At 40.7% G+C, this 26,912-nt stretch overlaps 1 protein-coding gene across 1 annotated transcript in view; it reads right to left on the bottom strand.

The window, feature by feature from the left end:
- The window catches only part of CACHD1 (cache domain containing 1), a 194,650-nt gene that overhangs the window by 95,487 nt on the left and 72,251 nt on the right, over positions 1-26,912 (bottom strand). The window contains exons 2-3 of the mRNA XM_065409688.1: positions 24,207-24,269; positions 3,767-3,915 (exon numbers count right to left, since the gene is read on the bottom strand). Of these exons, the coding sequence (XP_065265760.1) occupies positions 3,767-3,915; positions 24,207-24,269 (212 nt within the window). The remainder of the gene's footprint in view (positions 1-3,766; positions 3,916-24,206; positions 24,270-26,912) is intronic.

Raw genomic sequence — 26,912 nt, 5'->3', positions numbered from 1 at the left:
TACACTAGTCAAGATGCTTGAGTTATGCTCCCACCTTTACCACCAGGTAGAGACAAAGAGTGAAGTATTAAATGGTGTCATGTCCTTTGTTTAAGAGGGTCTTACGGCTTGATGTCCTAAAAAATAAATTATAACTAAATTATAACTACAGTGCAGAAGCATTCATAGTATGGGGTGATGTGTTTAGACCAGTGGTGGGCAACCTGTGGTAATCTGATTGTGGGCCGCGAGACATTTTGCTGATGTTGACTGTCCGCAGGCATGGTCCCCCGCAGCTCCCAGTGGCCGCGGTTCGCCGTTTCCGGCCAATGGGAGCTGTGGAAAACGATGGCCAGCACGTCCCTGCGGCCCACAAGATTCCTCTCCTCTTATGGGCTTATAGGTCGACAGCACAGTACATAATGGAGGTAGCAGTCTTCCTGACTCTTCAAATAGACAGTCTGAAACAAATGTCTCTGACAGCTGTGAACTTTTTCACCTCCCTGTTCATCACACTGGGGTGTTAACTCTAAGACCCAATAATGCCACCTTAAATGTCAACGTTAACTATTCCTTTGCTGATCACTTTAGCAGATTAGGTGAGAAGGGGGACTGATGCCCACAAAATGGAATTGGGAGTTGCTGCAGGGAAAGAAAGAAAGAAAGAAAGAAAGAAAGAAAGAAAGAAAGAAAGAAAGAAAGAAAGAAAGAAAGAAAGAAAGAAAGAAAGAAAGAAAGAAAGAAAGAAAGAAAGAAAGAAAGCGGAGAGAAAAAGGAAGAGAAATAAAGGACAGAAATCAATGTTCACAAAAGTAAAGATACTACTTTTGAATGATGCTGAATGTGACAATAAGGCAGTTAATAAATAGTAACACTAATGAAAACAAAGGTTTGTTCTATAAAAGGCTATGTTTTACTCCTTTTCTTTGTATAACCTTTCATTGATACCTGTGGGATATCTGCTGTGGATTTAGGATAGTTACATAGTTCTGCATAATAATCCTGGCCCCAGGATCATAATTTCATATTCAGTTTGGCCTTCTCCATAGAATTAGTTGGATGACCCTGTCAAACAAGAGCAGACAACCAACTGGGAACCACTTAACTGATTCAGTATTATTCTGCCCACTAATCAGTATCAGAGAGAATATCTTTAATAGAACACTCTCACCTGCTTCTTCTATGTTTTATTAGCAGTGGCTCCAATTTTTTTTTTTTTAAATCATTTACTGTGAGGAATTCGTAATTTGGATCCATGAACATTTTACACTGTCAATAGATTTGAGGTTCCAAGTTGCTTCTAGGCTAACTCATTTTGTCAGGACAAAGCTAAAGTAAATGTAGAGCCTATGAAAAGTGCCAAGATAGCACTAGAGACTGACGCCCTCTATTAATTAACAAAGACTATGCAACATGGGCAATGGGCTTACGAGTTTCACCCATACCACCTCCATCTCATCCCCCACTGCAAATGCTCTTGATTAGCAGGACCATTTCTAAGAGATGAGAGGGTAGCTCAGTTTCCATTCTATTCTAATCCTTTGCTTCTTTGCTGAGGCTGCCAAAATATCGTTAATTAGCATTAGTTGCGTTAGTATTTTGATGTGGGCATCTGTCCTCTCAGAACTGGATTGAGACCACCAAACTTGCTTCACACAGACCACTGAACAGTGATGTAAGAGCTTATTTGTAACCATCTGGGGCCTAACCATGTTGAGGTTGGGGCCCATATTCCAATTCAAATAAATACAAACAAAACAGGTAACGTTTTCCAACACACCTGAAACCATGCCATAACCCTGGATTATAGCTGTGCTCAGACATCTGAATATAGTGAATAATTACGTTTTATTAATATATTTCCATTCCTAAGTAAACACATGTTAATGTGATACCTCTACAAAGTTGGACACATAATGAATGCAGCTTGCAGAAATTGCCTTTAACACATATTAATCCAACCCATCTTTCTCTTCCGGAAAGGCTGTTTAATCCAGTCTGGGTTTCAAAATCTAAGATCTCTGGGTTGAACTTTCTCTAGTGCACTTTATAACAAGCCAGAAATTACTTACTTCATCATTTACACCCACTAAAATAAGAGAAGCTGGGACTCCAAAATAAATCAGCCGATGATTTCATTACAGAGAAAATGGTTACCTGGAAAACCAGAGCTGCAATATCCATAGAATCATAGAATATCAGGGTTGGAAGGGACCTCAGGAGGTCATCTAGTCCAACCCCCTGCTCAAAGCAGGACCAATTCCCAACTAAATCATCCCAGCCAGGGCTTTGTCAAGCCTGACCTTAAAAACCTCTAAGGAAGGAGATTCCACCACCTCCCTAGGTAACCCATTCCGGTGCTTCACCACCCTCCTAGTGAAAAAGTTTTTCCTAATATCCAACCTAAATCTCCCGCACTGCAACTTGAGACCATTACTCCTTGTTCTGTCATCTGCTACCACTGAGAACAGTCTAGAGCCATCCTCTTTCGAACCCCAGCTATCAAATCCCCCCTCATTCTTCTCTTCTGCAGACTAAACAATCCCAGTTCCCTCAGCCTCTCCTCATAAGTCATGTGCTCCAGCCCCCAAATCATTTTTGTTGCCCTCTGCTGGACTCTTTCCAATTTCTCCACATCCTTCTTGTAGTGTGGGGCCCAAAACTGGACACAGTACTCCAGATGAGGCCTCACCAATGTCGAATAGAGGGGAATGATCACTTCCCTTGATCTGCTGGCAATGCTCCTACTTATACAGCCCCAAATGCCGTTAGCCTTCTTGGCAACAAGGGCACACTGTTGACTCATATCCAGCTTCTCGTCCACTGTAACCCCTAGGTCCTTTTCTGCAGAACTGCTTCCTAGCCATTCGGTCCCTAGTCTGTAACAGTGAATGGGATTCTTCCGGCCTAAGTGCAGGACTCTGCACTTGTCCTTGTTGAACCTCATCAGGTTTCTTTTGGCCCAATCCTCTAATTTGTCTAGGTCCCTCTGTATCCTGTCCCTACCCTCCAGCGGATCTACCACTCCTCCCAGTTTAGTGTCATCTGCAAACTTGCTGATAGTGCAGTCCACGCCATCCTCCAGATCATTAATGAAGATATTGAACAAAACCGGCCCCAGGACCGACCCCTGGGGCACTCCGCTTGATACTGGTTGCCAACTAGACATGGAGCCATTGATCACAACCCGTTGAGCCCAACAATCTAGCCAGCTTTCTATCCACCTTATAGTCCATTCATCCAGCCCATACTTCTTTAACTTGCTGGCAAGAATACTGTGGGAGATCGTATCAAAAGCTTTGCTAAAGTCAAGGATAACACATCCACTGCTTTCCCCTCATCCACAGACCCAGTTATCTCCTCATAGAAGGCAATTAGGTTAGTCAGGCATGACTTGCCCTTGGTGAATCCATGCTGACTGTTCCTGATCACTTTCCTCTCCTCTAAGTGCTTCAGCATTGATTCCTTGAGGACCTGCTCCATGATTTTTCACCCCTCACTTCAGTATAGCTACACTGAAAAGTATTGTACCCTACAATGAATCCCTTTGAAATAAATGGGTCTACTCACAGAGTAAGAGACTACTTAATGTAATTAAGAGCGACACAATCTGGCCTAACAATATTGGTAAGAGCAGGATCAGGACTACTGTTTTGTCATTTTCCAGTGGCCACAAGAGTGGCAGACAACACAGACTTTATTGCAAGCACTTTAATCCTGTACTATCAGTCTTTCCTTTTCCACAACTTAATTGAAAGCATAAGTAATCTTAGCACTAAATACTTACTCCATCATAGACGGTGGAATAGTACAGCAGTCTTGGATTGCAGTCAGGGGTGATGTCAGGTGAGCAGTATATGAAGCTTCCACTACTTGCTTATTGCGATTCACTACATCCAAATAACGGTTAAACTTCTCCCGAATTTTTTTTGCCAGCTGAAAACAAAAATACTTAAAATTAAATCAAAGACTCTTTGTGCTATCATCTGCCATGCTAATGAATCAGTGTTAAAGGAAAAACAAACTGCATACATTAAAGCTAAAAATTCCAGGCTTTATGCAACATATCAGTTAATTTTCACTGTGCAGGTTGAAATAGTCATCATGTGAGTCATAAAATGGCCATACTAAGCAATCCATACAAAATGCTAAAATATAGTTACTGTCTTGCAACAGATACCCCCAAATTTCCCCCTTTTCAGCCATGCTAATTTAGCTCTAGTTGAACCAGACGTCATGAAAAATCACTAATTTTGCACTGTGAAAAATATACTTTAAAATACATTAAAAATAACAATGTGTTGTAGCTGTGTTGGTCGCAGGATATTAGAGCGACAAGGTGGATCGGGTAATATCTTTTATTGGACCAACTTCTTTATTGGACCCAGACCAGAAGGAGAGCTCTGTGTAAGCTCAAAAGCATGTCTTTCTCACCAACAGAAGTTGGTCCAATAAAAGATATTCCCTTATTCATCTTGTCTCTCTTAAAAGTAATGCATCAGAGTACCTTCATTTAATTGTTTTAAATGAAAACTGGTACATAGCTCTCAGCCTTTGAAAGTTACCCAAACTTCATTCTCATATTTTAGTCCTCACATCTTCTAGCACAGGACCTGACCTAACTCCATTTCAAGTCAGTGAGAGTCTTTCCACTGCTGTCAGTCGGAGTTGGATCAGATCCTTTGTGCAGTGCGTAAGGATACTGCTGCTGCATTTACCATCTAACACAAGTATTTCAAACAACTTTTTCCTGAGAAGGCCAAAAGAAAATATGATGGAGATTTAACTAAACCGACCAATATTATTAAACGTAAGTACTTAAGGGTGGGCCCCTAAATCCATATTTAGGGTCCTAAATAAACAGCCTGAGCACCCCAAGTTGTATTGATTTCAATGGCAGATGTGGGAGCTTAGTGCCTTCAAAAATAGGGACTCTTGCTGAATTTAGGAGCTTGCCTTTAGGCACTCTTTATTTGGTAATTTTGGCTATTCTCTTTACATCTCTCTAATTTAAGAAATTGTATATCCCTGAAATGTAGTAAACATCACACAGGAACCTCCCTGGGATATTTGCTTTTAGCCTGTCAGCCAAGGGGGGCCTGGATCAGCGTTCATGTTGCACTCCCTGTCAGTACCCAGCCCAGGCCAAGGAAGCTCATGAGCAAACCAGCAGACCAAATTCAGTGACTAATCCTGGCCACATGCCACCTGAGGCACGTTGCACATATATATATGCTAAGAAGAAGATCCAAAACCCACTGAAGTCAGTGGAAATGGATCAGACCCCCAAGAGCATGATTTTGTTTGGCACACTTGGTAATATCCCTGACAGTACATCCTCTACGGCTTGCATTCTGAATGAAAGGGAATAATCTTTTACCAGTTTACTGCCAGTAGTGAATATTCAAAAATGCTTCACTTCACATTTTAATTAACTGTATCTTCAGAGCTGAAGAAAGTTCTTTAATTACTATACGTACACCATTTTGCTCCCTTCCAACTCCAACACCTCAGCTAAAGAAATGACCAGACAACACTAGTAAATTTGTACTCTGAGAAATGCAATTGGTCAGTTCAGATCTCCAGGACTGACAAATGTCTTTCCTAATTATTACTAATGGAACATTTCATCATGATTTACTTTCTTATATGAATAATAAGGCCCATACTGATAACAGCAATGAATTTGCCTCCATTGTTCCATCAAATGTACAGCTCAATTACAGGTCTCCAAGGAACATAGTTTTTAACAGACTACTGCTCAAATGAAATGACTTGTAGAATTATATCTAATTGGTTTTGTAGAATGATTTATTACTACCACACCAGAGGAGTACTAATCGCTTCCCTATTACATCTCTTTCAATTGTCAGATAATACGTAGCTGAGCAGGTTCTCTCTTTTTCTGTTTTCAGGCCAACTTTCTTTTTGATTAACCGTATTCATCAGCATATTAAATATAACACTGGAATACCTAGCCCTCCTAAAAAATATACAAGCCAAAATTTCTAAAGTATCATGTTTCAATACTGTCTTCAGAACATTTTTCTCTCAGTTTGGGCAACTGAATGGCTGTGGTCAAGCTTTCATTAATTATTAAAAATTATGGGGAGCAGAGAGAGGTTTGAGCCAGCTGAGAAAAATGGACAATGCAACTAACTGTAACAAAAAAATGTACACAAACCACATGTAGAAAAAAGTAAAATGTTAGTTTTTTGTTAACTGAATACGGTACCGTAGTGAATTTTTGTCACAGAATTTGCTTTTTAACGTTAGCAGTTCAACTGGTAATAAAACCCATGTCCCTATGAGCAACTATCCCTCTGTACATTCACCAAAGTCTACAAGTCTGACAAATCTTTTTGCAGAATTGTCTGTACCACCAAACATAGGGATTCCACTGAGAAGCTGATGTAACTTATATAACACCTTCCCATCAGCTGATCTCAAAATGATTCACACTCATTTTTCTAAGCTACCCAACACCTCCTGTAGTTGACAAGTATTGTCACCCACACTTTATGAATGAGGCACAGAAAGGAGTTGCCTAAGATCACAGAAAGCTGCAATTTGCAAACAATCTTCTGACACAGTGGGGCATTGTGTGGTGTGAGACAGAAAATTCAGAGAGGCCTAGAGACCAAGTGGCTGAAGGAAGAAGATCACAGTACATGAACCCAGACCCGCCACTACTGTTCAGGCTTACAATCTTCCATGTTCAAAACAGAACAGATTGAAAGAGCTATGTCAAGACCAAACCTGCTGTAAAGAACTAAAGAATGTACAGCATTTGTCACCGCCTGTGCCCATTTGATTCCCACACAAAAAAAGTGTATCACGGGCAAACCAACTGTGAAAAAAAGGTAGGGATTATGAGGTTATTGGCCTAGTGGACAGGGGACGGAGGGGGAACAAGTAAATGTGATATATCTGGATTTTAGTAAGGCTTTTGACACAGTCCCACATGACACTCTCATAAGCAAACTAAGGAAATGCGTTCTAGATGAAATTACTATAGGGTGAGGTCATAACTAGTTGAAAAACTATACTCAAAGAGTAGTTATTAATGGTTCTCTGTCAAACTGGGAGAACGTATCTAGTGGGATTCTGCAGGGGTCAGTCCTGGTTCTGGTACTATTCACTACTTTCATTAATGACTTGGATAATGGAGTAGAGAGCATGCTTATAAAATTTGTTAGTCTCTAAGGTGCCACAAGTACTCCTGTTCTTCTTATAAAATTTGTGGATGACGCTAAGCTGGGATGGATTGCAAGCACTTTGGAGGTTAGGATTAGATAACCATTTTGTGTTATGATGCTACCTATGTGTAATGCATTTCAAATGTCACCATCTGACAAATCAGAGAATTGGTCATAATTCAACGAGATGAAATTCAATAAAGAAAAGTAAAAAGTACTTCATTTAGGAAGAAAAAAATCAAATGCACAACTGCAAAATGGGGAATAGCAGACTAGATGGCAGTATTGCTGAAAAGGATCTGAGGGTTATAGTGGATCATAACTGAATGAGTCAACAATTTGATGCAGCTGCGTAAAAGGCTAACTCTCCTTCGGGGATGTATTAACAGGAGTGTAAGACACAGGACGTAATTGTCCTGCTCTACACGCCAATGGTGAGATTTCAGCTGGAGTACTTTGTCCAGTTCTGGGCACCACACTTTAGGAAAGATGTGGATAAAAACTGGGCATGTTTATTCTTCCGAAAAGACGACTGAGGGGGGACCTGAGAACAGTCTTCAAATATGGTACGGGCCGTTATAAAGAGGATAGGTTTCAGTAGTAGCCGTGTTAGTCTGTATCAGCAAAAAAAAAAAACGAGGAGTCCTTGTGGCACCTTAGAGACTAACAAATTTATTTGGGCATAAGCTTTCGTGAAGTGGGTTCTAGCCCACGAAAGCTTATGCCCAAATAAATTTGTTAGAGGATGGTGTTCTCCATGTCCACTGAAGGCAGGACAAGTACTGTAGTAATGGAGCTTAATCTGTAGCAAGGGAGATTTAGGTTACATATTAAGAAAAGCTTTCTAATTAGAAGGGTAGTTAAACTCTGGAATAGGCTTCCAAAGGAGATTGTGGAATTGCCATCACTGGAGGTTTTTAAGAACGGTTTTGACAAACACCTGTCAGGGCTGGTTTAGGTTTACTTGATCCTGCCTCAGTGCTAGAGAATAGACTTGATGACGTCTCAAGTCCCTTCGAGCTTTATATTTCGAAGATACTATGAAAACAAATTTTGAAACCTTGAACTTTGCTGTGAAATGGAATAGTCTTCCTCCTTTCAGCTCTTGTCACAGTCCCCTTCAACTCAACTTAAAAAAAAAATATTTTTATTTTTGCTATTTAACTTTTATCTAGTACACCTCTACCTCAATATAACGCTGTCCTCGGGAGCCAAAAAAATCTTACTGCGTTATAGGTGAAACCGCATTATATCGAACTTGCTTTGATCCACCGGAGTGCGCAGCCCCGCCCCCCCGGAGCGCTGCTTTACCGCGTTATATCCAAATTCGTGTTATATTGGGTCACGTTATATCGGGGTAGAGGTGTACTTATGTTTCTACATTTTCCCCTTTTCCTTATGGAAGTGATACTGAATAACGATGACCCGGTATTTTTTAGTTACCAGTCAGGTTAAACAATAACACCATTTTGTGTTATGATGCTACCTATGTGTAATGCATTTCAAATGTCACCATCTCTACTGACAATGTTTCATCACAACATCAGTGAATTTCACTTTAATTTTTCCAGAGACATTTTTCTCATTGTGTATTCCCTTAGAGCCTTTTTAAAGCTCCTTTTACTTCTAAGCACTACATCTCTGAAGTCTTCTTTTTTTTTGGGGGGGGGGAGGGGAGAGAAGGGGGCTAGGAGGGTGTTCAGAGAAAGGAAAGTTACTGAACACACTTTATTTATGGCTGTATCTTAAAGTTAAATACATTTTAAATGTCAAAGACTGTATTCAAAATATGTATCAATGAATTTGACAAGCATGGATGATATAACTGACTTACACCAGGGGATTAACATCCAGGAAAGTTTCACTTGTATGTTGAAGAATGTATTTAATATCTTATTTTTGAATTCCTTATGAGTCATAATATTTTTGACATCATGACTTTATAGATATCTTGGGGATTTATGAAGTCTTGTATTCTAGACCATCTCATAAATGATATTTACTCTTCTGTATCCCTTTTATTCTTAAAAGGCCCATTGCCATCCTCCATACTCAGAGCAGACCACTGAGTTCTGCTTGAGTTAAGCACCTGAGGCTCACAACCATCCCAAGCTATTTGTAAATTGTTACTATTACAGACTCAGATTGTTATCAATATCATTCAGAGAAATGAGAACCATTTTTACCAATATATGAAGAACCAGCAATTCTCCTTTTCTTAAAATAATGAGAGCCCAGTTCAGGTTCCCGGTCTTTCAGTACTCTTAGCAAAGCATCCCATAACACACACTAGGAAACCTTGATCGCCTTTTCTAGTGGCTCAATTGTTGTCTACTCCAAAAAATGTAAAAGGGAGCCCTAGTATCTTGAAAGTAACTCTGAAAACAATTACACCTCTACCCAGATATAACGCGGTCCTCAGGAGCCAAAAAATCTCACTGCCTTATAGGTGAGACCGCGTTATATCAGGTTCGGGCCAGTACGTCATGCCGCACTGGACCGGCTTCCCTGGCGGTGATTTAAAGGGCCCGGTGCGCCAGCTGCTGCGGGGAGCCCCGGGCCCTTTAAATCACTGCCAGCGCTACGGCAGTGGGGCTTGGGCGGGCATTTAAAGGGGCCGGGGCTCCCCGCAGCGGCCAGAGCCTCTAGCCCTTTAAATCACCGCCCGAGCCCGGCTGCCAGATTTATAGGGGGTGGTGATTTAAAGGGCCTGGGGCTCCACACGAATTCGGATATAACGTGGTAAAGCAGCGGGGCTCGGGTGGTGCTTTAAAGGGCCCGGGGCTCCCCGCTGCTCTACCGCGTTATATCCGAATTTGTGTTATATCGGGTCGCGTTCTATCAGGGTAGAGGTGTATTATAATCACATCAATATTTATATCGTTTATTTTATCAATGTACCTTAAAAACATTAAGTCTCAACACCACTGGAACTATATCCTCATTTTACCGATGTGGAAGCAGCTGAGGAGATAATGCAGAAGTCAAAATGTCACTTAGCTAAAACATTGATCTCCAAATTCCTTTAGACAATACATGGAGATGTATTTCTTACTGAAATCTGCAACTGAACCTCATTCATGACTGCTGTACCCTTCAGAGTTACATTAGACAATCTCTTAAGTAAAAGGACAGACACCTTCACACCTATTATTGGCTACCTTTTAATTGGCTCTCTCTCAGCATTAAGTAAAAATTGTCACTTAGACCATTAATATGAAGTGTTGGCATGATAAACACCCCTTTCAGCCTACAAGCACCAGAGAGTGTAAGGAAAGCCCTGTCATCTAATACCCTCACTGATTATTTTTTTTACGTACCCTTTTCTTCTCTCTTTCCTTAAAATATTTTAAAGGGCTTTGTCTACTGCAAGAGAAAAAAAACAGCCTGTCTTCCCAATATGCTACTTAACCTTTGTTAGAATCCAATTTATGTGCTAACGTACAAGATCGATTACAACAAATTCACGGCTTTTTCCATTGTCACTCACATCAAGACTGGCTATGGTAGTGAAGCGCCCAAGGCAAAGCTGGATCATATCTGACTGATAAGGGACCTCTAACAAAAGGTCCCTTTTATTATTAAGAATCTTAAAGTGAAACATTGGTGTGCTTTTCCTGTTAATGTTTTGGGTATTCAGCTGAGGAACATTAGAACTGACTGATAGTTTTTTAAGGTCAAGACTACATGGACATGGAGTGCTGATACGTGAAACTGAGGGGAAGTGGATGGCAGCCAAGAGCATTATTCTTCTCTTCCTTGGGTTTGGACTGTGTGGGATGAACTTTTTAGGCAGTATCTGACCTGCATCAGTGACAAATGCAGCAATCTGATCCATAGATTTTTAGGACCAGAAGGACCACTATGATAATCTAGTCTGTCCTCCCAGTTGTTCTGAGATTAACTGTAGATTCTTCTTCAGTTTCCTGGTTTGTAGCCCCAAGAACCTACGTATTTCACCATGATCTTCAGACACTTTCTCTCATGGACTGTGAAAGGGTTAAATTCACAGAGGAATTTGTCCCTCCTTCCTACCAAAAAATTGATTGGGCTCGACTCTGGACTAGGTGGAGAGCTACCATGGTTTGTATTATATGACACATGCGAAGTCTTCCCTCTGACGCAACAAGAAACAGAACAATTAGTGGAAATAGGAGAGAGCTAACACCCTAAACTGGGACTTGGCAGATCTGGGTTCAACTCTCGGCTCCACCCCTGGCTTTGACACGATCTGACCACATGAAAGGGATCAAGAAGGGATTTTTCTCCCCAAGTGTATTCTGTTTTTTTAACCTCCTTCTTCTGAAGCATCTGGGATGGCCACAGATGAGCTGGGACATTGGATGGGGTGCGCCAGGGCGCTGAAGTGGCACCATGCTCGCTCTCTCTCTCTCTCAGGTGCTTGCTGGCTAATTCTTGCTCACATGCTCAGGGCCTGACCAAATCGCTATATGTGGGGTTGCGAAGGAATTTTCTCCCAGGTTAGATTGGCAGTGACCTTAGGGTTTTTTTTTTTCTTCCTCTGTAGGATGTAGGTGCAGGTCACCTGCCAGGATTATCTGGGTCTCTCTCACTTAATCATTTCCTTGCCATTGCGGGGACCTCAGGCAATGAGGAACCTCAGGCAATGAGGAACCTCAGGCCCTCCTATTGCCCACCGAGGTTGTGGAATCTCCATCCTTGGAGATTTTTAAGAGCAGGTTTGACAAATACCTGTCAGGAACGGTCTCGCTAATACTTAGTCCTGCCATGAGTTCAGGGGACTGGACTAGATGACCTCTTGAGGTCCCTTCCAGTGCTACGATTCTATGATTCTCTGCCTGTCACACACAATAGTGGAGTCTCCTGTGGATTGTAATACTTTGGTCTAATTCTGGTTGTTGGGTGTAGTGTGCGAGTGATGCTGGTGGCCTGTGATGTACAGGACGTCACACTAGATGATCTGGTGGTCTCTTCTGGCCTTTGGCTCTGACTCCTGCATAACACAGGCAATAGAACCTCACCCAGAAATTTTTTCACCAAACCTACAACTTCTAGCTGAGCTACAGCACATCTTTTAGACAGATATCCAGTCTTGATTGAAATACTTCAAGTGATGAAGAACCCTTTATTTGTTGGATCGTTAGTGTGAGGGCAAAGCAGCTCTTTGATATTTATTAAAGGTTATTAATATATTTTGTAACATGTTTGCATCAGGTATTTCCCCTGAAGAAGGGGACTGCTGTGTAGGACTGTTGTCTATAAAAAGGTGCTTGTCCTAACACTGGGTGGACGAAGGGAAAAACATGGGTATTAACACCCGGGTGTCCTTTCCCATAGCTTAGATAGCTAGAATATAAAATTTACCTGTCAAAGGAAAAAGGTAATGAAGTTACGGAATATCCAAGAATTTTGAAAGGGGAGCCCTAGCTGAATTATCTGGCAGCTGGCCAAAGGAAGGAGCCCAGAGAGGCTGGCCCTGGAGCAGCTTTAGAGAAGGAATTACAGTATATATTTGCAGGCTAGCTGCAAACCTCCTGGGTATCTAAAGGGTTATAAAACCCAAATAGCTGCAGGGAAAATGAGTAAATGGAAGATTAGTAGGGATGAAGAACTCCCAGACGTAGGGGCCAGAACTGCCAGACTTCAGTTTGAATGTGGAACAAGAACCCCAGCTACAATGGAATCCATAAGCTGAAACTCCAATGAAGAAGGCTTCAAGGACTGATTCTCTGGGATTTTTATGCTGTGTGCATGTGTTGTTTTGTTCCCTTTGTTCCCCAACAAGCCAACTTGGCCTGTAAACTGGACATCTGATCCCTAAAACTAATTCTCCCAAGGTCCATGAGCTTCACCCAGTGTCTAATTTACTTTGGTTGGGTCATGCATGATTTATATCCTTTACTGAGATTTTTAGAACAACGTTTTATGTTCTGCATTCTTACACAGTGAATGAGTTTGGAATGCAATATGGAAAACCAAGCATGAACATAACTGATTTTTAAAAGAGGTATGAAGTCAAAATGGCTCAAAGAGCCAATCTCATTAAAGACATTATTATTTAGTGAAATTTCTTCAGTGGGGGAAGAAAGAAGGAACAAATTTTGGATGTTAGAAGGAAAATACATCTAGTTCAATTATCAGCTGTTGTGAAAAAAAAGTTCCCATGTGGCAGAGACAGGCTCCACTTAATGACGAGAGGGAAGAGCATCTTCGCAAGCAGGCTGGCTAACCTAGTGAGGAGGGCTTTAAACTAGGTTCACCGGGGGAAGGAGACCAAAGCCCTGAGGTAAGTGGGGAAGTGGGATGCCGGGAGGAAGCACAAGCAGGAGAGCGTAAGAGATGAGGACTCCTGCCTCATACCCAGAAAGCAGGACAATCAGCGAATTATCTTAAGTGCCTATACACAAATGCAAGAAGCCTGGGAAACAAGCAGGGAAAACTGGAAATCCTGGCACAGTCAAGGAATTATGATGTGATTGGAATAACAGAGACCTGGTGGGATAAATCACATGACTGGAGTACTAGCATGGATGGATATAAACTGTTCAGGAAGGACAGGCAGGGCAGAAAAGGTGGAGGAGTTGCATTGTATGTAAGAGAGCAGTATGACTGCTCAGTACTCCAGTATGAAACTGCAGAAAAACCTGAGAGTCTATGGATTAAGTTTAAAAGTGTGAGCAACAAGGCTGATGTCATGGTGGGAGTCTGCTATAGACCACCAGACCAGGGGGATGAGGCTTTCTTCTGGCAACTAACAGCAGTTACTAGATCACAGGCCCTGGTTCTCATTGGGGACTTCAATTACCCCGATATCTGCTGGGAGAGCAATACAGCGGTGCACAGACAATCCAGGAAGTTTTTGGAAAGTGTAGGGGACAATTTCCTGGTGCAAGTGCTGGAGGAAACAACTAGGGGCAGAGCTCTTCTTGACCTGCTGCTCACAAACAGGGAAGAATTAGTAGGGAAAGCAAAAGTGGATGGGAACCTGGGAGGCAGTGACCATGAGATGGTCGAGTTCAGGATCCTGACACAAGGAAGAAAGAAGAGCAGCAAAATACGGACCCTGGACTTCAGAAAAGCAGACTTTGACTCCCTGAGGGAACTGATGGGCAGGATCCCCAGGGAGAATAACATGAGGGGGAAAGGAGTCCAGGAGAGCTGGCCGTATTTTAAAGAATCCTTATTGAGGTTGCAGGAACAAACCATCCCGATGTGTAGAAAGAATAGTAAATATGGCAGGCGACCAGCTTGGCTTAACAGTGAGATCCTTGCTGATCTTAAACACAAAAAAGAAGCTTACAAGAAGTGGAAGATTGGACAAATGACCAGGGAGGAGTATAAAAATATTGCTCAGGCATGCAGGAGTGAAATCAGGAAGGCCAAATCACACTTGGAGTTGCAGCTAGCAAGAGATGTTAAGAGTAACAAGAAGGGTTTCTTCAGGTATGTTAGCAACAAGAAGAAAGTCAAGGAAAGTGTGGGCCCCTTACTGAATGAGGGAGGCAACCTAGTGACAGAGGATGTGGAAAAAGCTAATGTACTTGATGCTTTTTTTGCCTCTGTCTTCACGAACAAGGTCAGCTCCCAGACTACTGCACTGGGCAGCACAGCATGGGGAGGAGGTGACCAGCCCTCTGTGGAGAAAGAAGTGGTTCAGGACTATTTAGAAACTTTAGCAAAGCTTTTTGATACGGTCTCCCACAGTTTTCTTGCCGGCAAGTTAAAGAAGTATGGGCTGGATGAATGGACTATAAGGTGGATAGAAAGCTGGCTAGATCGTCAGGCTCAATGGCTCCATGTCTAGTTGGCAGCCGGTATCAAGCGGAGTGCCCCAAGGGTCGGTCCTGGGGCCAGTTTTGTTCAATATCTTCATTAATGATCTGGAGGATGGCGTGGACTGCACTATCAGCAAGTTTGCAGATGACACTAAACTGGGAGGAGTGGTAGATACGCTGGAGGGTAAGGATAGGATACAAAGGGACCTAGACAAATTAGAGGATTGGGCCAAAAGAAATCTGATGAGGTTCAACAAGGACAAGTGCAGAGTCCTGCACTTAGGACGGAAGAATCCCATGCACTACTACAGACTAGGGACCGAGGCCTTGGCTACACTGGCAATTCACAGCGCTGCACTTGCTGCGCTCAGGGGTGTGAAAAAACACCCCCCCTGAGCGCAGCGAGTGCAGCGCTGTAAAGCGCCAGTGTAATCAGCGCCTGCAGCGCTGCATGCTCCCTCGCAGCGCTGCAAGCTATTCCCCTCGGAGAGGTGGAGTACCTGCAGCGCTGCGAGACAGCTCTCGCAGCGCTGGCGGCGCGACTACACTTGCGCTTCACAGCGCTGCCGTGGCAACGCTGCCGCGGCAGCGCTGTGAATCTGCGAGTGTAGCCAAGGCCCGAGTGGCTAGGCAGCAGTTCTGCAGAAAAGGACCTAGGGGTTACAACGGACGAGAAGCTGGATACGAGTCAACAGTGTGCCCTTGTTGCCAAGAAGGCTAACGGCATTTGGGGCTGTATAAGTAGGAGCATTGCCAGCAGACTGAGGGAAGTGATCATTCCCCTCTATTCGGCATTGGTGAGGCCTCATCTGGAGTACTGTGTCCAGTTTTGGGCCCCACACTACAAGAAGGATGTGGAGAAATTGGAAAGAGTCCAGCAGAGGGCAACAAAAATGATTTGGGGACTGGAGCACATGACTTATGAGGAGAGGCTGAGGGAACTGAGATTGTTTAGTCTGCAGAAGAGAAGAACAAGGGGGGATTTGATTGCTGCTTTCAACTACCTGAAAGGGGGTTCCGAAGAGGATGGATCTAACTGTTCTCAGTGGTACCAGATAACAGAACAAGGAGCAATGGTCTCAAGTTGCAGTGGAGGTGGTTTAAGTTGGATATTAGGAAAAACTTTTTCACTAGGAGGGTGGTGAAGAACTAGAACGGGTTACCTAGGGAGGTGGTGGAATCTCCTTCCTTAGAGGGTTATAAAGTTAAGGCTTGACCAAGCCCTGGCTGGGATGATTTAGTTGGGGATTGGTCCTGCTTTGAGCAGGATATTGGGCTAGATGACCTCCTGTGGTTCCTTCCAACCCTGATATTCCTAAGATTCTATGATTCAAAATAGAGAAATGAGGGTATTTGTTTCAACCACAACAATTTTATTATATCCTCCTCAGGAGGTGTTTTGTATGTTCTCTTGCCAAATTGTATCCGATATCTTTCTTAACTCTCTGTTGGATTTAGGAAAGCTACTCATGCCCTTTCTGATGACAGGCTGGATTGCAAAACAGAAGATCTAGGGAATGTCTGCTCTCTCTCAGTTGTAATGTATCCTATGGAACCATGCTAACATCTTCTGTAGAGCTTAGTGCTATAATAAGTCTGACATGGTGACTTGTTTATATAACAGTGACACTTCCTGACCCTTTTCACAAGCCATTGATACAAGTTGTTGTATGTAAAATTGCTAAATGCTACTTCTGTAATATGCATCAAAGGGAATGCCCATGTCAGTTATCCCTGCAGCCCTGTCCTAGAAAATCTATGCAAACAGAACTCGTGTATCTTTTCATATGGACCTGCTTATTTAACAGCATCTCACACAGAATAACTTTATACAATGGAGGAAAAAGCATAAAGAACTCCTTCAATTTTTGTGGGCTCAGAATTTCATTAAAAATCTTAAGTGAACTGTAACCTCCATAAAACACCTTGATCTTACCAAGTTGTGACAGCAGAATCAACAGCAGAGCATAAGCTAGCCCATATCACTCTGCTACTCCTGCTGGGCAATCACTATCCACCTGAGCAGCAGAGACAAGGTATTTGGGGCACAGGCGTATAAAAGAGTGACAAACAAGAGTTTACAATTCACTGCTTGACCCCTCCTCTAGCTAATTTTCCCCTGGCTGTGCAAGAGTAATAGGAAATGAAGGGAGCGGAGAGGGCTTGAGAGGAAAGCAAGGAGTTCTGTGTTAGCTAGGTTAAGTTTAATTTAATGGCAAGGGATCAGGAGAGGCCAAAGAAACAGAGACTGAATGGATGGAGACAGATCAGGAATGAAGAGGCACATTTATGAATGGTCAGGGAAGGTAGAAATGGCAGTTGAAGTTATGTGATCAAAAGAAATCACCCAAAGTTAAGATGTAGAGGGAGAAGAAGAGAGGGCCTAGGACAGGAATTTGTGGAAAACTCAGACACTGCGAGAAAGGAGGAGAACCTAGGCTATGAAACTCACTACCAGAAAAGCAACACCACACATTGCGTTCAATACAAAATACAAAACTCCTCTCCTCTTTGACTTAGCTTTTCCTCAATAAAAAATTCACAAACAAAGCCCCAACCATCACCATCATCAAACTCCACACAAGAAGCTGCAAAGGAAGGTGGAGAGAGATTATTTCTAGGTGAAAATAGGAGGGGATCAGATACTGCTATAAGGAGGGTTCATACAAATGCATAGACTAGATGGATCCAGTAAAGGAGGCACTATGGGAACTAAAGTGAGGGAGGAGGTGAACTAGGAGAGGACAGTGTCACAAAAAAGACAAAGGAGAATAAGTTGCCACGAAAAACGGCGTGGTCAACAGTGTCAAAAGCAGCAGGGGAGTCACAGAGAAGAACGAGTACACCTGGCCAGATTTGAGGACTTTGAAATCATTAAACCCTTGGTGAGTAGTATCAGTGACAGGGAGAGAGAAGCCAGACTGGAAGGGATCCAGGACAGAGTTGGGGGATATGAATTTGAGGCAGCTATTGTAAAAACTTTTCACTCAAGGAGTTTTGAGCTTAAAAAGAAAAGAAGAGGGGAGACTGAGCAATAGTTACAGAGGAAGGTAGGTTTGAAGGTTGGCTTGTTGAGGGTGGGAAAGGGGAGGGGGGATAGAGGGTGAGTCCAAAGTTCAGATGCTATATCCCCTTTACGCTTTCTTCAATTCACTTCTGTCAAGCTATTCAAAAAACTCTTGGGCCTGTCCTAACTTCCTTCAATTCAACATATCTTAAATTGATCAAAAAAATTGTTCAGTCAAAACTATCATTATGCATCTTTGACTTTGGATTCTAAACTTACATTCTCTGAACTATCAGGAACCTTGATGTCTCATAATCTTGAACAGATGCTCTCCACTCTCATCTGCAAATTCTTCTACTCTCCCCAGAATATTTCCTGTGTCATGTGTGACTTAAACCACCCATTTGAAGAAATGCTTATTCTTACCTTCCTTTCCTCTCAGTCTGATGGCTAGAATATTAAAACTATCTTAATGCATGTAACTCAGTTAAGATTCAAACTCTCTTTATAGGGAAGTCACTGACACCAGGCCCCACATCTATGGTGCAAATACTTACTTCAACGTGGAAAAGGTTATATGGCACTAGTAGTAAAAGTGGGTCAGAACTTAATAACCAGATAGTAACAGACTGTGAATCCCAGTGATGATTGAACATTATGATATTCTGAACAAAAAGTGCTCTCAACTATGCTTGTAGCTTTATCCATCGCTTCTCATGGACTCAGACATTCTATGTTTCAGAGTGACACACAGAATGACATGGAATCCTACTGTACAGATTACTCTTAAGAAATAGACAGCTCTAGATTTTGAGAGCACAAAGGGTCTAAAGTTTTAAACTTAAAACCACTCCTTGTGTGGCATAAAGACAGTTGATTGTATTAATCTCTGGTGCTTAAGGCCAACAGCTGTAGTTTTTCCCTCTCTGTTCCCTAGACGTCATTGTTTACATGGTGTTTTTTGTTTTGTTTTTTAAATAAAAATTGAGTGGCTTTCCAGAAAACTATAAATAATTGCCTTCGGGCATCAGTTGGTAAGAAAAAGTTAATGACTGACCAAAAAAAAAAAAGGAGCCAGTCATAGGGGATTTAATTTGCTTACATTTTATTTGCATTTGTTCAAGATGCTCAGTTGGATGTATCGCTCTTACTCATAAAACTCCAGTTATACTACTCATGATTCATTAGGACTGAAAGACCAAGTTATTAATAAAACAGAAGTGCTCAATTATTCTTCTATCCACTTCAATATTGAGCTTTTAACCACAGTAATTATACTCTATTGTGGCCCCATTTTTCTTCTGTGACAGTTAAGTACTCATCACACTACTTACAATGTTTAAGTAGATATAAATAAATGTCTAGAGTTAATGTGTGCATCTGTGAAGGGGATTTAAGCTAGTGTGTTTTTTTTCTCTCAAGTAAAAAAAAGTGTAATGAAGGCATCAATAAAGAAGAGCCACTTCAGTTTCTGAATTTCCCAAGCACACTTTTTACTTTCAAAAGCCATCTGATATGTATAATTTAGCCCATGTGACTTTTATGTGGTGTGCAGACCACCCAGAAATGGTAGTGAAAGATATTATTCTGCAACTTTAAATTAAAGCCAGTGAGCCCTTCTTTACCAACGTCAAGATGATTTAAGGACTAAAACTTCAACTTACCATGACAATTGCCCCATTCTGGACATGTTGCACACAAGCACACACATTTGTGCATGCTCATACAGAAACAAATTTCTTTACAATGGACTGCACAATAAGCCACATTCTTTCTAATACCATATACAGTATGGCACAGATTTTTCAAGGCAACTAATGATTTTTGGTTGCTTCCATTTTTGGATGCCCAACCTAAGACATCTTATGGCCTATCCGTCGAGAGTTTGCCTCAGCACTTTCTGAAAAAGCAGTCCCTTTTAAGGTGTCTCAATTTGGGCATCCAAAAACTAAGGCCACCAAATCACTACTCACTTTTCAAAATCTCATCCCATACCATAGGGTAAAAGCACACAAAAGACCAGATTTCATGGGAAAAGACCAGATTTCACGGTCTGTGACACGTTTTTCATGGCCATGAATTTGGTAGGGCCCTACTTATAATCCATCTTTTGTAGATAATAAACTTGTTTTATGTTTTCATCTAAACCAGTGTGCCTTTAAGTGAAGTGTCTGGAGAAGAGTCTCAGCTTGGTTTAACACAGGCTTGTTGCATATTCCTCTCCACATTGAGAGGGGGGCAAACTGGGTAATAAATTCATACTGGTCAGGGTTTCGGCCAGGGCAGGACAGTACAGCTCTGGGCTCCTAGGCTCAGAAGCTGGTGATATCTTAACTGTAGTCTCTCTATTGTTGGTTCATGTAGTGGCTGGTCAACCTCATGTAACTGCAGCTGGATGTGTCCCTGCCTGTGCGAATGCTGGTGGGAGTATAGGACCAGGAGTGGTCTACAGCTTGTCACAGCAGCACCGTGTGAGTGGAAACCCAGGCTGGTGAGTCAGAGGGCTCAGTGGTACCTCAGTTCCAGGTGGCACCCCAGGGGGGAAACCATCACAATAAGTTCCACTGTATCTAAACTGGAAGAATATACAAGGTTCTTTCCCTCCTTTCCCTCCTCCCCGCTCTCCTGAGTTAAGCACAAGCTCCTCTCTGCCTGCCCCCATCTTATTTACTTCACAGCCTTCATGGTTGTCTGTAGTGAAAACCAATGACCCTTGAGTTTAAAATGTAATCTCAGAGGGCAATAATTTTTTTAAAACCTAGTGGTAACAGAGTAGCTTTTTAAATCCAAGATTTTAACATTAATCTTCACCACCAGTGATTCTGTGCATGTTTATACAAATAGAATATGGTGTGGCACCAGGTTCAATCCAAATATTATACTGTGATAATTAACATAGCCCTTTAAATTGGTTTAAATATTAATGTACAGTATGTTAATTTAAGACTAGTAGTAATATGAAAACTTTAGAATCCATTATTAATCCAGTATTTTTAAAATACTATATTACCAATATGCATTCAACTTCCTTCAAGAAAAAATTAGGAACCTACCAAAAAACATGACTGGCAATATTTCTGAAAATTCCAGACAATGAACAGTACTATAAACTTAATTACTAGTCCTCACTAGTATATAGGTTTGATACTATGACACGAGAGATCTCTTTTAGGGACAGTATAATCACTGAGCCCTTTTTATGTCCCTAATGACAAAAAGCCATTTTTTGTACAAATATGAGAAAGTAGTGTGAATTTTTGTATGTTTTGGATAGTTGTACGATATTTAGATATATAATACGGATGGATGCAGCTATAGTAAGTACACTAAATTCCTAACAAAACAAAAGTAAACCTTAGTGCATAAAACACCAGTGAATTAAATAAATTAGAAATGTCCTCAGCTCTTTGTTGGTATTATTATTTTGTTTCCGCAACACTGTTGCCATGGTTTCTTTGGGAACAATGCTGCATATCGCAATGAGTAATTAAATTTTAGAAAGGGAAACAGTCAGGTAGTTTAGGATAAAAAAATATATTTAGTTAGAACAAACGGATTTGTTAAGACCTAATGTTAATTGAAATTTTTAAAATTTTATTTATATACAAATATTTTGCTGAAATATTAACAGAAAAGTGAATCCAACCTAGGCAATTAGGCAACACAATGAAATGTAGTTTAGAAATTTAGTGGTAATGCACTTGGGAAGAAATAATTTGAACTTCTCAAACACATAGGTGGGTTCACAATTACCTGTAATCACTCAAGAAAAAAATATTTTTATACACACAGACCAGTGATATAATGAGACTGGCGTGTCATTGGGGACAGCTCCCTAAAAACCTCTGATCGAGTTGAGTCACAATAATAGTCTAAAAAAGCAGCAATTTGAGAATGCTCTGTTAGGAATGGGATAGAGAATAATACTGAAACTAATTCAAGGCCTTTATACCAAATGGATAGCACATCCTGATCCTCATTACTGTGTCCAGTTCTGATCACCTCAGCTTAAAAAACAAACAAACAAAGCAGAAATAGAAGAAGTCCAGAGAAGGATAAGGAAAATTCTTAGAAACAGAGAAAATCTTCCACACAATTTAGTTAAAAGAGGCTACAAATACAAGATGACTTAGATGACAGTACAGAGCTCTACAGGGGAAATAGAAAATGGAACAGAGAAGGCCCTCCTATCATACTTCCCCCTCCTCTCTCATATTACAAGCACAAAGGAACTGACTCCCCAACTGAATTGAAAGGCAGCAAGTTTACAAACACATTTAATGCATGGAACTGACTGCAACAAAATATTGAGGCAAACTGCTTAGCAGGATACATTAAAAAGATTAGATATTCATATAAACAACATCATCTACAATCCAGGACACAACCCAACCTTCAACTGGTACTAGGAAAAAAAACTTCTCCCACAGAGCACATGCTATTGCATAATATCCACTGCCGGAGTTTATCCACCATCCTCTGTAGTGTCTAGTATTGGTAACTGTCAGAGACAGGATAATTGACTAGAATCTCCCCTGTCAATTCCTATGAACAGTGTTATCACACCAGTCAATCTAGTTTCACCAACCTGCATGAATTCAAATAGTACACAAGAAGCACCAAAGATGAAGAGTAAAATTTCCCTTTTACCAATCTTTGAGTTTTCATAAACTAAGCTGGGCTTACTTACACTTGGGGTGATTTTTAAAATGTATGATTTCTTTTATCTGACAGTCTACTTTTCATCCTGGGTCACTAATCATACTATCATAGACAAGCATGAAAGTTGAGCTCTGATATATTATGCACTTTAATTTCAACTCCAACAAAGAATAACATTCTTAAAACTGAAGATTTTTTTTAAATAGTACCTAAAATTGCTAGAATTTTTCTTATATTATTCCATTTTCCACATATTAACTCAACTCCAAGAATGACCATAACCATATCCAAATTACTGTATTTCCTTTGAACTAGAGAAGGGCTGAGCTCCAATTTCAAATTCCAATTTGCCTAAAGTTTGAGTGTACTATATCTGAATCCAGAGTTTAATTCAAGCCCATCTCTATTTTGACTTTTTGCCCTGGAAAGCAATTTATGTCTGATAGCTTCTTCAATTTAGTTACAGTAGTTACTTGGAGAGTTCGTTTACTTATCTGCACATCCAATTTAAATGCATATGCTGATGCAAAGTTGTAGAATGCTCTTGAAAGAGTACAACTGTCCAGCCACCAAATTAAAAATTACTTGCATGTTTTGAGGGCAATTCATTTTTCCCCTAGGAAAACTCTGCTCTGAGGCAGTTTTGTTTTTACTGAATGTTAAAATAGGTTTGATGGAGTCTAAGGAGGTCAAGTTACTTGCAAAAGGTCACATAAGTGAGTTAGTGGCTTAAGTGGGAATCAAAAGGCAGTTCTTTGTTCTAGTCCCTAGATCAGTTACATAAAACCATGTTTGCCATTTCTATCAAAATTGATCACATTTAGCATGAGATGGAGTTCTGAGAATAAGCAAGTTGAAAGTAAAATTAGAATTTTAGGTTTGTCTTTTTCATTCAATCTGATTCTTTAGCCTTACATTTACCCAAACATAACCTTTGTTTCATGCACTGCAGTGTATTAAAATAGAAATAACCAATGTGGGGGCCCACACTTACCTAATATTAAACTCAAGATTTAATTTTTTTTAACCCAAACATACGTTGAATTTTCAACTCTATTATTTTAAATAAACAGACAAAAATTTGAGTGATGCAAACAGATGTAATAAGCTAATCATATATCTGCACATAAATCAGATGAGCTTTGGCTGAGATTAAATTTGAAAGCTCACAAGTACACAACACTGCATATACAATGCCAATGTGTTACTGATCACTAAACATGCACCTAAAATGAAGATTATTTAAAGGGCACAGTCAACTTGAAATCTAGTCAATTTTTTTTTTTAGGAAAGCAGTGTCAATACTATATCTGTCTCCAAGTCCTGCCTATACTAGACATGTTTTTCTCTCCCTTGTTGCTGAGTGAAAAACCCGTACAGAGAAGTAAATTGCCTTACTATTCAGGGGAGAGCGAAGCTACCAGATGGGTACAAAGTAAACAACCTTCAGTTATTGTTCATTCTGATTTCATGTGTAAGAATAGTCAATAAAATAAATTCAGACAAAAGTGTGATATTTAAGTTGACTGTGTCCCTTTAAAAACCCAACACTTTCACCCAACGGGTAGCCAGGGATTTTTATACATTCCATTTTTTCCTTACCTGTTGAACTTCACTTTCTCCATTTGAGATTTTTTCGGTATACACAAAGGAGTTGAATATCCGCTGTAATAAAATCAGAAATGGTGCTTAAGGAACATTGGCATAATACTGATTTCAAGCAATATTGAAGGGAAAAAAACAATAAGAATGCAATATGTTAGGAAAGGACAGATTTCATATTATGAGTCATTTAAAACAGTTTTTAAAACTGTCAACTTTAGCTAAAGATAACCACGTTTATGCAAGAAAAATACATGCTTCTATAATTAAATAAGTAAAGCAGATGTTTATGTTTTTAAAAAGAAAAATACAGGATATTATTTGCAGAGCCTCTGCTATTTTATCCAACTGGTATAATTTAAAATATCTATGCTTCCTATTTAAAATCTGTACCTCTGAATACTATAATTGTTTACAGATACTAAACATTTAACATAATAAAGCTCTTTCAAAAAGTTATTCTTTCCACATTCTCCAAGTTTTTAATTCATTTCTGATCCTCAGTTGTTGGCTTTTGCCTGTATCCAAAAGTCTGTGGGCTAGAGGCTATAAGGTGGGTCTCTGTGTTTGGATGACACGAGAATGAGACCTGATTTTGTATGCCTGCTAGGAAGTGAGACTGGCATTGAATATCCCCACGTCAGAAGATGCTGGTGTAACAGCAATTACTATCCCAGTCTTTAAGTTTCTAGAGTAGGAAAGCAAAGGTCTTTCAGAATTCTTTGAGAGGGTCAACAAGCACGTGGACAAGGGGGATCCAGTGGATATAGTGTACTTAGATTTTCAGAACGCCTTTGATGAGGTCACTCACCAAAGGCTCTTAAGCAAAGTAAGCTGTCATGGGATAAGAGGGAAGGTCCTATCATGGATTGGTAACTGGTTAAAAGATAGGAAACAAAGGGTAAGAATAAATGGTCAGTTTTTAGAATGGAGAGAGGTAAATAAACTGTCCCCCAGGGGTCTGTACTGGGACCAGTCCTATTCAAAATATTAATAAATAATCTCAAAAAAGGGGTAAACAGTGAGGTGGCAAAATTTGAAGATGATACAAAACTACTCAAGATAGTTAAGTCCCAAGCAGACTGCGAAGAGCTACAAAAGGATCTCACAAAACCGGGTGACTGGGCAACAAAATGGCAGATGAAATTCAATCTTGCACATGTGTAATAATGCACATTGGAAAACATAATCCCAACTATACATGAAAATGATGGGGTCTAAATTAGCTGTTACCACTCAAGAAAGAGTTCTTGGAGTCACTGTGGATAGTTCTCAGAAAACATCCACTCAATGTGCAGCGGCAGCCAAAGAGTGAACAGAATGCTGGGAATCATTAAGAAAGGGATAAGTAAGACAGAAAATATCATATTGCCGCTACATAAATCCATTGTACACCCTTGAATACTGCGTGCAGATGTGGTCACCCCATCTCAAAAAAAGGTATATTGGAATTGGAAATGGTTCAGAAAAGGGCAACAAAAATGATTAGGGGTATAGAATGGCTGCCATATGACGAGAGAGACTAATAAGACTAGGACTTTTCAGCTTGGAAAAGAGACGACTAAGGGGGGATATGATAGAGGTCTATAAAATCATGACTGCTGTGGAGAAAGTAAATAAGGAAGTGTTATTTACTCCTCATAAACACAAGAACTAGGGTTCACCAAATGAAATGAATAGGCAGCAGGTTTAAAACAAACAAAAGGAAGTATTTTTTCATACAACACACAGTCAACCTGTGGAACTCTTTGCCAGAGAATGTTGTGAAGGCCAAGACTATAACAGGGTTCAAAAAAGAACTAAATAAGCTCATGGAGGATAGGTCCATCAATGGCTATTCGCTAGAATGGGCAGGGATGGTGTCCCTAGCCTCTGTTTGCCAGAAGCTGGGAATGGCGACAGGGAATGAATCACCTGTTCTGTTCATTCCCTCTGGGGCACCTGGCATTGGCCACTGTCAGAAGACAGGCTACTGGGCTAGATGGACCTTTGGTCTGACCAAGTATGGCCGTTCTTATGTTCGTATGTGTGTGTGGAGCCTTCATAGGCTTTATATCACCACCAACAGCAGTTATATCCTGGCAAGGACTCTCAGGAGCACCTTGTTTAAATTCTGTCATCAAATTCAAAGTAAGGTGCAAGGAAACCTTCTCAAAACGTCTGAGTTCATCTTCTCCTTGGGATAGCTCCAGCTAGGCATTTATACTGCGAGTACACCTCTGACTTTCAACAGAGCACTGCTAAACAATCCCTGCCACAGATGGTTTATTCCCAGATCTAAAAAAAAATATTTCAAATGGGCAGCATTTTGCTTTTGTGATGGACCAGATGGAATTGATGGGTAGGTATTTACAAAAAGGTCCCTGGGGAAGATATTCTCAACGTTTCCTAGAAGATTCCCCACTTCAAATACCATGATGAACATGGAATGACACCATCAATACACTCAGCAGACCATTCAGGAACAAACTACAACTATTTCTGATGAAGCACAGTTTAATACATTTAGTTGCCCAGGGGTGTCATCTTCCCTCTTGTATGTAGCTATGGGGATTGATTTTAGTTTTAATGGGGAAAATAAATGAATAGATTGCCCAGTCCTTTGCCCCACCCCAACCTTGCTCTATTAGAACACGAATTCCTGATATATTAGATTTGTCACATGCTGGGGAGGGGGAAATTTTAAAATTAATTAAAATATTTGCC

Source organism: Emys orbicularis, chromosome 8 (genome assembly GCF_028017835.1).
Source record: "Emys orbicularis isolate rEmyOrb1 chromosome 8, rEmyOrb1.hap1, whole genome shotgun sequence".
Classification (NCBI taxonomy): Eukaryota; Metazoa; Chordata; order Testudines; family Emydidae; genus Emys; species Emys orbicularis.
This window is presented reverse-complemented; position numbering and strand designations above follow the sequence as displayed.